A 13,206-nucleotide genomic window follows, 5' to 3' on the forward strand; every position below is an offset into this window, starting at 1 on the left:
TCCCGTAACTTGTACCATGACCGAGTCCCGTAACTTGTACCATGACCGAGTCCCGTAACTTGTACCATGACCGAGTCCCGTAACTTGTACCATGACCGAGTCTCGTAACTTGTACCACGACCGAGTCTCGTAACTTGTACCATGACCGAGTCCCGTAACTTGTACCATGACCGAGTCTCGTAACTTGTACCATGACCGAGTCTCGTAACTTGTACCATGACCGAGTCCCGTAGCGTGTACCATGACCGAGTCTCGTAACTTGTACCATGACCGAGTCCCGTAACGTGTACCATGACCGAGTCCGTTGACCGAGTCCATTAACTTGTTCCCTGGCCGAATCCATTCCTTTGTATCATGACCTAGCCCGGTAACTTGTATCATGATGTTTTTCCCTCAGTTCCTGCCCTGTGGTGAGGTGAGCCATGGGCCGCTCAGTGCCCGCCTACCCCAGCCACAATGACCGCGCCAGTCCCCGGCCCGGACCCAGGGTCAAGCCAGAGGGGGAGCCCAACTATGAAAAGAACAGAGGTGAGGTCGTCGAGATTGTGGCTAAGACAAAAAATACATTGCTAAGTTTTAGAACCTCCTTTATTGATGAAATACTTTTTTTTTTTTTTTTTTTGGAGGTGGAGGGGGGGGGGGGGTCGGTTTTTTGTTTATTTGTTTATTTTTTGTTTGTTTGTTCGATTGATCTTTTGTTTACTTTTTTCTCTTGGCTGTGGCTAATTCATTTATTTATTGATTGATTACCCATATTTATTTATCTATGATATAAAATGTATTTATTAATTTATACTCATTTTTAACCTTGATTGATTTACTTATTTGTTTAATTTGATTATTTTTTATTATTAATTAATTAATTTTCTTTAATTTTTTTTAATTTTTTTTTTTGGGGGAGGGTATAGTATATGAGCATGGTGTTACTTCTTGTTGCTGTTGGTTTTAGTGGGATTTTGTCAGTGCCAGCATAGTCAAGAATTTCTTCATAAAAGTCAAAGAATGATACAACAAAACAGTGTGTGAAAACTAATTCCAACTTACAAAATAATGCATCGCCGTTATGGAAAAAAACAACTAATATCATTATAATTATTGTCTTGTCTATTCAATACCTTAACATATCAGATATCGTTGTTTTGTTTTGTTTTGATTCTTTTTGTTTTTGTTTGGTGGCTTGGTATTTTGTTGTTGTTGGGTGAGGGTTAGGGGTGCTCTTTTTTTGGGGGGGTGGGGGTGTTTGTTTTGGGGGGTTTTAAAGGGAAAAGTGCTCGAAAATGTGTAAGTAAAACCGGCATTTTTTCAATCGTCAACAGGCACGGTGAAGCAAAAAGTGTTTGACGACAAAGCGCCTTTGGTGATCACTCCAAAGCCAAGTCCTAGATGTCCGACCTCTGCTTCGCGGAGCAACTACAAGCAGGGCTGGTTCGGCAATGTGGCGCCCATGTTGAACGGTAGGAGGAAGTCGCATTTCTTTTTTTTTTAGTAGAATCAACAGATGAACGTTTTGCTCATGGGTCGTCATTTGACAGTATCGAATTCTGTAAATTGTGTTACAATAATTGTTAATGTTTGAACGCCCTCATCGAGACATTCATAATGTAGAATTACAAAGGTCTATCTTCTCAGTACCTAGTTTTGAGAAATTTTATTTAACGTAAAACATTTTTTTAGTTTCACATCATGTCAAACTTGTTCGAATGCAATTCTTGGAATATCTTGATAACGCCCGCGAATAATCTTGCAATCTGAATAGACCAAATCATGAACTCATAGTCTTAGTAACTTAAAACGGCCCAATATCTGTACGCGCACACTGAAAAAAATCGTAATGTATTCGATGAAATACAATCAATCATTTAATTTTTTAACCTAGAAATTATACTCGTTAACTGGCTGATAATTATGGATTTTTAAAGATTACGATCCAATAATAATAATAATTATAATAATAATAATAATTATAATAATAATAATAATAATAATAATAATAATAATAATAATAATAATAGTAATAGTAATAAGAAGAAGAAGAAGAAGAAGAAGAAGAAGAAGAAGAAGAAGAAGAAGAAGAAGAAGAAGAAGAAGAAGAAGAAGAAGAATATCCGACTGTTCATCAACAGGCACTGCAACACCCCGCCCCCACACTGCCCCACCTCGAGTGAAGCCAGACGGAGAAGCAACAGCAGAAGTGAGCAAGGGCGGCAGGATGAAGGTGATCGTCAACGAGTACGCCAAACGACCTGCCACGCCCCGGAAGCCGCGCGTCAAACCGGAAGCGGAAGAGACCGCAGAAGTCAGCAAGGTAACACCTCTACTTATTAACGGATAAATGGTAGGTCTCTATAGGTTTAATGCCCTTACCAACATCATAAGATTATTTGAGATGCAAGACCACTGCGTTTAATGTGCGAAGAATCAAACCCCTGAAATGATCAAGATTGTACCAACGGGGATGTGTGTAAAACCCATCACAATTACAGTTGAACCTGCTCTAACGGACCGGACTCCTGTGTAAGAAAACTACCTGTACAAACGGCCAATTTCCATTTCCTTCCTGGCGTATTTTTACATTATAGTGGCAAAATGTACCTTAAAATAATGTTATCTTTTTCCTGGGTGGAGTGTAGAAAACAGCAGGACTTTTCTACGACGGCCATTATCTTTCTTCGACTAAATAATAATATGGTCCTCTTAGGCAGTTCTGAGAGTACATACAAAGTTACATTTATCATTTTGTTCTTCCCTCAGGGTGGCAGAATGAATAACCTTCTGCACAAATACGGCACCCTGCCCCTGTCTGCACGCGCCGTCCCGCGGATAAAGCTGGAAGCTGAAGAAATCGCTGAGGTCAGCAAAGGTGGTGCGATGAGAAACACGATTCACAACTTCGGCAAGAACAAACGCTCACCGAGACCCGAACCACGGGTCAAACCGGAAGCCTTCGACAACGCCGAGCTGGACAAAGGAAAAAGAATGGAGATCATCGTCAACAAATACGGCCGCGGCCCCCTCAGCTCTAGGGCAGTTCCCAGGGTGAAGGTCGAGGGCGAGTCCAACGCGAGTTTAGACAGGGGTTTCAGGATGAATCTTCTCATGCATAATCCTAGAGGTATTCCGGGCACACCCCGGCCAGCCCCGAGAACGAATACGTCGCAGGCGAAGGAAAACGCTTTCAAAGGTCGGGGTAGTATGGACAAAATTTTCACTCAGATTGCAAAGAAATCGTTTATCTATATTCCCGGGCAGCAGAGTCGGCAGTACATGAGAGCGAGCATTGGATGATCAAAAAGGACTTGACTTGAACACCACCTCCCCTTCCCCAACAACTTCATCTCTTGGCCTTGATTCATTCATTACTTTGATTACGTAATCCATCCATGATTTCAAATCGCAATTCATTCAAGAAATTATATTGTTGATGTGCGTCTGGAAGCTAACAAGTCTTTCCTATCTATGCCGGGAGGTTGGTGAGATGATAGGCTACTACTACTACTTCTACTACAACAACAGCACCAACAACAACAACAACAACTACTACTACTATTACTACTACTACTACTACTACTACTACTACTACTACTACTACTACTACTACTACTACTACTACTACTACTACTACTACTACTACTACCACTACTACGATGATGAAGATTTCTATAGCGCCCACCCCCGGACAATACAGATCCATGCACTCTCGGAAGTCACAATCTCAAACGGGTATGTACATGTATAAAAATTGTCAAGACTGAGCTGTGAATCAAAAACAGGTCTGATGTGATCAATGATAATGTTGCCTGTTGAGTATTCTCAAGCAAGAAAAAAAGAGATATTGTGTCTTCTTTATTAATTGAAAAATTACGTTTAAGTCTCAGTTAGAGTGCATTAACAGGTGCTGACCTCTCTTGTTTTCACTGCTGTCCTTCTGTGAACAGTATTATTAATGTATGGCTGATAGAATTCTTCTTTATGTGGTTTGACTTGTGTTCTTGTAAATGAAAATGAAAATTATGTCTTCTCTTGTGTATGTGAAGTTTCACTCTCAGTAATATTATTATCGATGTAAAGCGGTCCTAGCTTTGACTTGTATAGGATAGAGCGCTATATAAATGCTGTTGTTATAATATTATTATTATTATTATTATTATTGTTATTATTGTTGTTGTTGTTGTTGTTATTGTTGTTGTTTTTGTTGTTGTACAGAATTTTTAAAGAATCTAGATCAAGTATCTCGGTCTTTCTGTTGGGACTTGTAATCCTCAGTCTGGGTTGACCTTGATTGGCAGGGTCGAAGCCAGCCTCCTAAACGATTAACTTGTATAGCTGAGGGTGTAAAACACCCACATCAAAGAAAACAAAGAAGAGAGAGGGGTGGGGAGGGAGGGGTGGGGGTAAGTGTCCTTTACTTCTATTTCCTTGACCGAAAAGCAAAACGCAACAGACCGGATGAATGAAACGCAACAGACCGGATGAATGAAAAAAACTATGTTAGTGTGACTCATCTTTTACTGTTTGTCTGTATGTATTGTGAACTCTCAGGTGCTCCAAACTTTATGACTTGACGATATCAACGTTGTTTGCTTTGTTGTTGTTTTTCCACGTTTTTCCTGTTCTTATCTAGTTTTTCATCCAACTTATTTTCATCTTTTTTTTTCATAGTGATTATTTATGTATTTATTTATTTATTTATTTATGTATTTCTTTATTCTACATCTTTTAAAATTTACCTTTTAACTTAATTATACCTCATGTTTATAGTAGCCGTTCAAACTTCGTTTTAGGAACCACAAGTTTTGTACGAGTCCCTGCCTCGACTGTGTGGACATCACTTTTCTAATGTCTCTGAATTACATATTATTGTGTACTTGATCTCTGGAAAAAGTTCAACATACAAGTGAATCAGCAAGATTGTCGTGGGGTTTTTTCTGTTTGTTTGTTGCTTTTGGGATTTTAAGGAATGAAAACCGGTTAGGGGGGAAGGGAAAGAAGGCGGAGGGTGGTGTGGGGGAGGGATAAATCATACTCTAAAAATCTAGTAAAAGAGGTAGTTTATTTCTTTCTTTCATAAACACATCTGCCAAGGTGGGGAAAGGAAAAGAAAGAGCATCAGAACAGAATTAATGAGAACACAGGTGTCTATGGACCCTTCCCACCTCCCCAAACACGGAACAACTTTCAATGATACCCTTTTCTTTACTAACAAATAAGCTGGCTGTGAACTACGAATCGACATGTTTGAATACAGAGAAGTACAGTGTATGGCAATACAATCATGGTCATTCAGTGCTGGGAAAAGGTCAGACAGACAGACAGAAACAACAGAGGGAAATTTTAACTCCAACCAGCGACTAAATCATCATCAGTATTACTGTAATGTAACCTAAAGCGTCGTGCCATTGAATGAACAGTCACTACTTTATTTAGTTCTGTTTTTGTATTTTTCTTTTCTTGATCTACTATTTTGTTTGCTGCAGTTTGTCTTTCAATATAGCTGTTATCAGTTACGGCTGTATTCACATACTAGTGACATATTTAAAACAGTCGTAGTATAATAACAAAACTGACAAAAGAGGCCACACCATCACATCCTTCAACCACCTGCACGTGGAGAGAGAGGGATGGACAGATTGTTAACATTTTGCCCACACAAACACACAATTTAGAATTTAGACCATTCAGAAGGCGGAATGCTTCATCCCTCCCTGTCGGACACAACTGAAACAGCATTCCTGTTGACGGAAAGATAAGTACTCAATAAAATAATTCTTTGTTTTAGTAGTTTTTTTAGCACTTGCAACACAGGACATATCAGCGACGAAGATCGGGGGTGTCACTAGAGAGAGTAACATTCGATACCCTTGCTACTCGCGAATCAAACTCGAATCTTCTGCCTATAACAGCATAAAGCCTAAACCAATAAGCCACAGTCAGCCATGAGGGTGAGGATGGATGGGGATATGGAGAAACAACTAAATAAAGGATATTTTTTAAAGTAGTAGAGAGAAACAAAGAAATAATCACAAAGATAAAAAAACGGTAGAGAGAAACAACTAAGTCACAGAGATAAAAGTGGAGCAGAAAAGAGAAAAAACTTTAAAAATGAGACAAAAACAAAGCAACAGAGGCAAACTTAATCAGATATTAATTAAAAGAAAACTCCAAAGCGACTTCGGTAGATATAAAATAATTTTATTTTTATTTTCACGTTAGCATTATTCGTGCATCAAAATATTTCTATTATACAACATCAGTTTTATCAGTATCGTAGTATTTGAGTGATCTTAAGTGTATTTACACAAATCGATTGCTAGGTTCATATGTACATCAGCAAAATGAAAAGGGATGACATATGAAAGCAAATGGGTTGACTGGATGATATGTGAGAAAAGTAATTAACAGTTTGTCTTTCATTCATACACATCAAAATCAACAAATACTGAAAAACAAGATACTTAGAACTGACAATGGTTTTGTACGGATAGAAATGAAAGTAAGACACAAATACAATTTTTAAAAAAAATAAAAGACACATAAGAAAGAATATCTCGAAGCAAAAGAAAAGACAATAGTATAGTAAGAAATATGACAGTGATTCACTGAATGCATTTTCTGGTAAATGGAATGGATTAGACATTTATTTCTGAGTGTAAGACGGGAATAATTTCCTGGCAGTCTTCCTTACTGAAAACTATTGCACCATTACACAGAAAATAATCTCATTCGTGAATATGACACTCCTTAACCGACCACATCTTCGAGAAAGTAGATTGCATGCATCAAAGATATTTATTTCTGTGCATTTGACGTGAATCATGTCCAAGTGTTTTTTAAACATTCTCTAGCAGAAAACTATGCCACAAACTCAAATTACTCTCATCATTGATGTCCACCATGGTACGATGTCCTTAATCACTAAAACACAGACCTGTAAAAAACATGGTGAGAGAGTTGGCGAATAATTCGTAATGGCCAGATCAACTGAAAACTTTTAACATTTATCACTCTCAAAACTGCCCATCAACAAGAGGCAGGATCTAGATAAACACCGATGAAGGACGCACATTTATACAACATAAATAACTGAAACAAAGTGAAAAAATCAATTGAACGACAAGGTATGCCACATACCACCGCTAGCGTTGGGACAAGTAAATCGAAATGACTGACACATTGGAATTTTTGACTTCATCTTAACTCATTGAGGATGTGCATTCTTGTTGGTCTCAATGTTTGAAACGGCAGCGTTTGGAGGCACCATAGCAAATCGAAGGATTTATTTTTCATCCACATTTTTCAATTATTTTTTTTGTCCAAGATTTTAAAAGGCAGGCAACAACTGCCAAACCAATATGCAAATTCTTGTTTCTGATTATGCATATAATAGTGTTGTAGTGTGCCACAACTTGGATCTGCTGCAGATTGGACAATAAAAGTGTCCACTACTTCCTAAAAAAGTTTAGGTATTATTATAGTAATATTTACCCTTGAAAAACATCTCACTTTTAATTTACACTCATAGGTGGGTAAAAGACGCATACCTCGGACAGAGACAGACACCGTACAACATTTAATTATATATAGTTGAAATCAGTTACAGGTTATCTTTTCATTTTTTCCTGAGAACGAAACTGCTACAGCAGCAGAATTTGATGTCTGTACGTTGCTTATTCAGCTAAAGGGAAACAACAACGCTCCTTCCTGCCAATCTTGAAGGAATTTAAGGAGTTATTCACCCCCCCACGCTAATACAAACTAATAGCTAAATGCAAATCGCAAGCCGAAAACGAAATGTGACTTTATTACACATTTACAGTAAACCCACATGGGAAGGTTTGGGGTGGCGGCGATCAGGGAAATCGTAAAGAAAAACAAAAGCAAAGGGAAAAATACATAAATTCCCAAATCATAATATGACAGGAAAAAAAACCCCATCCACTTTCTCCATAAACAACAGTCCTCATTGAAGAAAAGGTTATAATCGTTTGACACATATATGAAGAAGAAAGTAATGCTGCTCCATATGCTTTTAATGCTGTCACATTCCTTTCCATCAAAGTAACTCGTACCAACCAATCACTTACACAACCTATGCTGCCGTCTTATGACCAAAAAATGTAATTAGGTCAAGTATCGTTTTTATACAGGGGAGAAATACCTTTTCACAGCGCTTCTTTCTATCTTGATTTTATGGCTGTACAATTAAAATCAAGGAAGTTTCCGGCTTTTGAAAATATGCGTTGTGACCTAATTAGATATCAATAATGCTACGACAGAAAAAGTTTTTAGCAGTTACTCCATAACTATTTACTCTATATCTCAGCAAATTAGACCAAATTTACCCTGGGCAATGAATACTGACATAAAATAATCAGACCCACCAAATTATGTAGGTGAAGTTTAAACACATACAAAAAGTAAGTTTTTGCCTCTCTTGTAAAATTTCATTTAAATATAAACGTTTTTCTGTCATGAGACGGCAGTATGGTTACCTTACACTTACAGAGGTAGTTCTTCAAGGAAGGAAGAAATCTTGTGTAAATTATTGTAACATATCAGAGCACGGTCAACAAAATAAACAAAAGGGGACAATTTCTAACAATTTGACTTGTAAAAAAACAAAACAACCAGTCTGCAAACTGAGGGATTTAAATAAACAAATATTTGGACAGCAGAAGCAGTATTTCAGGGTCATGACAGTGGACGTCTTCAGAATACACTCGAAATATATAACTTCTGCCACTGATTCTTTTTCCCCCCACAGGTTCACTTAGCTCTTCAAATTATCACCTTCTTACAAAACGTGTTTCTGAATTGGGTGTTGCGATATGTATTAGCCCTGTCTAGGAGTGATAACGTGGCCAAATTCTAGATAGCAGTTCGCATTCTAAAGAATAACTCTTTTTCTTCATTTGAGTGACGAAACGCACATCAACCCAATACGTACCGTGTTTTGAAAGGGGGAAAAGCAAGAAATACAGAAGAACCAACAGAAGGAACCAAAACCTTCCACAAACCTGCTTAAAAAAGAAAGCTCGTAACGAACAAGGCGAAAAAAGTGAATTTTGATCACCCGTTCTTCAAAACAATTTCAAGCGCATCTTCTTCCGACACGTACTCACGGCGACCTAAATAGAGCCCCCTCAGAATGTGAAGAACCCGAAAGTATACTAGGTCAAGGTGATTCCATTTAAAGAGCTTAACTTTACTTTAACCCTGCCATCTTTATTATCATTGACCACATAAACCTCACTCCTAGACAACAGGGCACGATCGAAACAAAATCGAAAATACCATACAGTGTTTCAGCAGAAAACTGTTGTGCGAATGTTGTATGCATATTGTTTCATTTTAGTCAACACAGAACAAATGCAGCACAAAGAGTCAACAGCTTTATACATTGTCGTTAGATCACTGGAAGACCTTAGAACAACTCAGCTCTTCACTTAACATACAAAAAGTGATTTATGTGTCTCTATGAGCACAAGAGTGAAGACGAAAGTTTCTTTGAATAACTGTAGTTTTTGAGCGAGCACACAAAAGCACACCAACATGATAACAGCCATTTAGTGCTAGGGAAAGGCAAGATTGATAAACAAAAACAACTGAGGCCGAGTTGAAAAATACGATCTACCACTATCCGGCTGTAAAGGACATTCTTACTCGAGTCAGAGCAAAAAAGGACGCCACACACTGGATACCTGATCACTCACAAAGAAAAGTTCTTAAGATAAGCCATCGTGAAGATACAGCTTTTGTATGACAAAATGTTGCTGCCATTCAAGAGATGAAAATAAACCCCCCCCAAAAAACAACGTAAGTATGTACAAAAAGAGAAAAGACAAGCTGAAAAGATCGTTGAAGCCTACTCAAAGATAGCCTTGTGAAGAAGCCGGAGAGATAACAAGTGTCATTGGGGACAGAATGCACAAAAACGAAACACACACAAGTGAATCTGTAAACATCAGCACAAAAACATACACACACAGTTCACGCAAGAACAAAACATGAACACATCTGCATATGTACACAAATGCAAACGTAAACACACATGCACACTCATAAACACATGTTTATACATACTTACACACCTTGAGATTGAACATTCACTCATGCAAGCACACACACACAAAAATTAGGTTATCTAAACACACACACATAAGAGACTATCAAACATTTTTGTTTTCAGCATTGGGGGAGGGTTGGGGGGGGGGGGTGTTGTAACGGGAGGCAGCTTATCTTGTAAAGATATTTGCTGTATTTGATATTACTAGAAGATTAGTATGGCATCTTTCAGATAAACAACTTTGAGTTTAGTGAGAGTTGTATAGCGCTTGTAACTTCTTTTTTTATGTTGGATTTTTTGTGTGCCCCATCCATACAATTCAGATCATTTAGGAGGTTGGCTGTGACCCTGCTTGTCATGGCCAACCCAAGTTGAAAGGGATACAATATCCCAGCAGAACGCTGAGATAATCAAATTAAAATTCTCCCCAGACTGGAATGAAACTCGGGCCTTCAATGAGCGATGGCAAAGCGCCTAATATACCTACACCACAGATGCGAATTTCTTTTAGAAAGAGACTTAAAAGGAGTAAATAAACAGATGGAAGCAAATGCTTCTATCAATTATCAAGCTTTATCTACTGAAGGGTCAGACTACAGAAGATGTGTTATCTATTTGAAGAGCTTCGAGTGGGAGACAACATGAACCTCCGGCAGAGCACATAGATTTCTCAAGAACCTCAAAGTTCTTTATCTTGAGGACAAAATAGGACAATATCACCTGCCCAATGCAGGAAAACACCAAAAAATAAAAGTTACACACAGGGAATAATAACTTCTATTTGCACTAAATGGAAGATAAGCGATCTGTGTGTCTGACAAAAATGTTACGAGGTTTTTGAAAATTCTTTCTAATTTTGGCTATCATCCGGATCCAGTTAGCATCGCTTTGCATGAAGCAGCGTCAAGTAAGTTGTTGAGCTGAGATAAGAAGCGGAGCGGAGCTGTAACCCAAGGCCGTGTGTTAAGAGGCTGTGTAAGTTACTTCTTCAAAACGGTAAGAAAGGTACTAAGCACCCCCTCTTGAACTTTGGAACAGGTTAACATGAGCAAGCTGTGTCACTCCTCTCAAGTAATACCAGCGTGAGAAGTTAGACCTACTTCAATCCTTCCTCAAATCTCTTCAGTTTTATCATTTCATTTTTTTTTTTCAGGGAAATTATTCAAAGTCATGTGCCCGATCAAAGGAATTATTGAAATTACAACACACAGAAAAAAAAAGACAAACTTTTCAAAAGATATAACATATGTAGAAAAGAACGCCACGTTCAGGAACATGTAAGAAAATGAAGTCTAAAAAATAAGTACTTTTTTTTAGAAGTCACATCTGATAGTACAAAAAACACAGACTGTATCAGACATAATTCACAACACACACTCAGCACACTCATAACACGTTCCTATTAGTCTTTTAGCCCTATGGACCCATGACCCTATCCGAGGGAAATATCTGCCTTTATCCCTCTTTGCATAAAAAATATGACTAAACATATTTTGGGCCAAATCTAGCAGCTGACCACAAGGAGCTCAGTTCAATAGGTCTTCCTGTAAGGCTCGGAAGAGGGGCCTCAAAGTGATATAAATTTGTGTAAATAGTTGTTAGTGACTACAATTTTTTTTAAAATACAGATCTTAACATAAGCAGAAATATTTCAAACAATGGAAACATATGATAGAGCCCAAGGTATCATTAATTCTTCACACACATTTCACAACCTTGGCATAATGATTTTGGCTATAAGTGACAACACAATGTAAAGCAGAACTACAACTGGACTCACTTGAGCTGTAATAAAACACATGAACACAGGAAAACTGTGAGCTCAGGAAAGGAAGGAATGAATGCGTAAAAAAGAATTATACAACTGAAAGGAAATGACTTGGAAGCATGCTTCTTTTTTGTTGGTACAAATATACAAGCTGTACAGTCCAGAATCTACAATGCAATATTATAACTCAAGTCTTTCTTCCACGACATAAATGGTTAGTAGAACTGTCTTGGCTTTTTACAAATGAAGTAAGGCACACAAATTATGTGATGCTGTTTTGATCTAATAGATACACTTTATACACTCATGCAACACCATAAAACTTTTGAAATATACATTTACAAAACTTTCATGCTTCCAAAAATATACATTCATAAAATCTGAAACATATTATTGACACTTTCCCAGACATGTGTCCAAATGGACCTTCACAAATGAAAAACCTTAACACTTTAACTCACATTTACACTTCCCAAACACTTCTTCACATAAGTGATTAATCATAAGAAGAAATGAACACTCACATAAAGATTCACAAATGGAAAAACACACGTTTACACACACAGTCTTCAAACCACAGAAACAACACATACAGTCTTTTTACCCTACTTTGATGGCTGGCCATCTGTCCAAGACAACCACTTGTATGAACAACCACTTCCCACTTCCACCCTTCTGCCTTTGTCATGTTATAATGGCATTGTCCAAGACATCCATCCACCTGTCTAAGACAACCACTTTTCTCATCAAAAGTGGTTGGCCACCATCTTAGGACAATTTCGACTGTTTTTACAAAAAACATTCACACATTGAAGGAACAGAAACATACGGAACAATCACACAGAAGACTCGTAGAGCACCGCTTTCTTCTGCTGATGGACGTTAATCTCGTAAAGACCCTCGCGGATCAGGAAGCGGCTGGCGTCAAAGCGTCCCTTGACAAAGTAATCCTGCAGCACGCCTCGGCGAGGAGGGAAAAATGCGTGAGACCCTCGCTTAATGTTCTTCACGTTAACCTGGTCAGAGGACAAATCCACAGTCTTCAATTAAATCATAAGCAGCCACGGGTCAAGAGGGGTCATTGTGTAATAATTCACAGTACTTTTTTGGGGTTTGCAGACATAGTGGTGAAATAATTCCAAATCCCTTTTTTTTTAAATTGAGGGGCACTTTGGTTAATAATTCTGTACTTTTTTTTTATTTGAAGGGCATTGAAGTTGTATTAATTCTGTACTTTTTTTTACATTGAGTTGGGTAGTGTAATGCTGTTGTTGCTGCTGTTGTCGTTGTTGTTGTTGTTGTTGTTGCTGTTGTTGTAGTTGTACAGTTGTTGTTGGAGAAAAGAGAAGCACGGTGACACAATAACAATCACTTA

At 38.0% G+C, this 13,206-nt stretch overlaps 2 protein-coding genes across 2 annotated transcripts in view; one reads left to right on the forward strand and one right to left on the reverse strand.

Annotated features, from left to right (window-relative positions):
- The first annotated feature begins 397 nt into the window (after positions 1-397).
- Positions 398-3,430, forward strand: LOC101854520. Its single transcript, XM_005105954.3, has 4 exons — positions 398-528; positions 1,317-1,454; positions 2,124-2,305; positions 2,752-3,430. The coding sequence occupies exons 1-4, from the start codon at positions 423-425 to the stop codon at positions 3,283-3,285; spliced, it is 960 nt and encodes a 319-aa protein (XP_005106011.1). The 5' UTR covers positions 398-422; the 3' UTR covers positions 3,286-3,430.
- Positions 3,431-6,170: 2,740 nt separating this feature from the next.
- LOC101857204 (probable serine/threonine-protein kinase DDB_G0272282) overlaps positions 6,171-13,206 on the reverse strand; it is a 69,502-nt gene continuing 62,466 nt past the window's right edge. Inside the window, exon 5 of the mRNA XM_035971778.1 lies at positions 6,171-12,847. Within this exon, the coding sequence (XP_035827671.1) occupies positions 12,668-12,847 (180 nt within the window). The 3' untranslated portion in view covers positions 6,171-12,667. The remainder of the gene's footprint in view (positions 12,848-13,206) is intronic.

Source organism: Aplysia californica, unplaced genomic scaffold (genome assembly GCF_000002075.1).
Source record: "Aplysia californica isolate F4 #8 unplaced genomic scaffold, AplCal3.0 scaffold00503, whole genome shotgun sequence".
Lineage (NCBI taxonomy): Eukaryota > Metazoa > Mollusca > Gastropoda > Aplysiida > Aplysiidae > Aplysia > Aplysia californica.

What these genes read in the sequence shown, in the direction of transcription:
- LOC101854520 (XM_005105954.3), top strand. Translation starts at nt 423, where the DNA reads ATGGGCCGCTCAGTGCCCGCCTACCCCAGCCACAATGACCGCGCCAGT. An exon ending in CAACTATGAAAAGAACAGAG is followed by an intron (nt 529 to 1,316) that starts GTGAGGTCGTCG and finishes AATCGTCAACAG; the next exon opens with GCACGGTGAAGCAAAAAGTG. An exon ending in AGACCGCAGAAGTCAGCAAG is followed by an intron (nt 2,306 to 2,751) that starts GTAACACCTCTA and finishes TTCTTCCCTCAG; the next exon opens with GGTGGCAGAATGAATAACCT.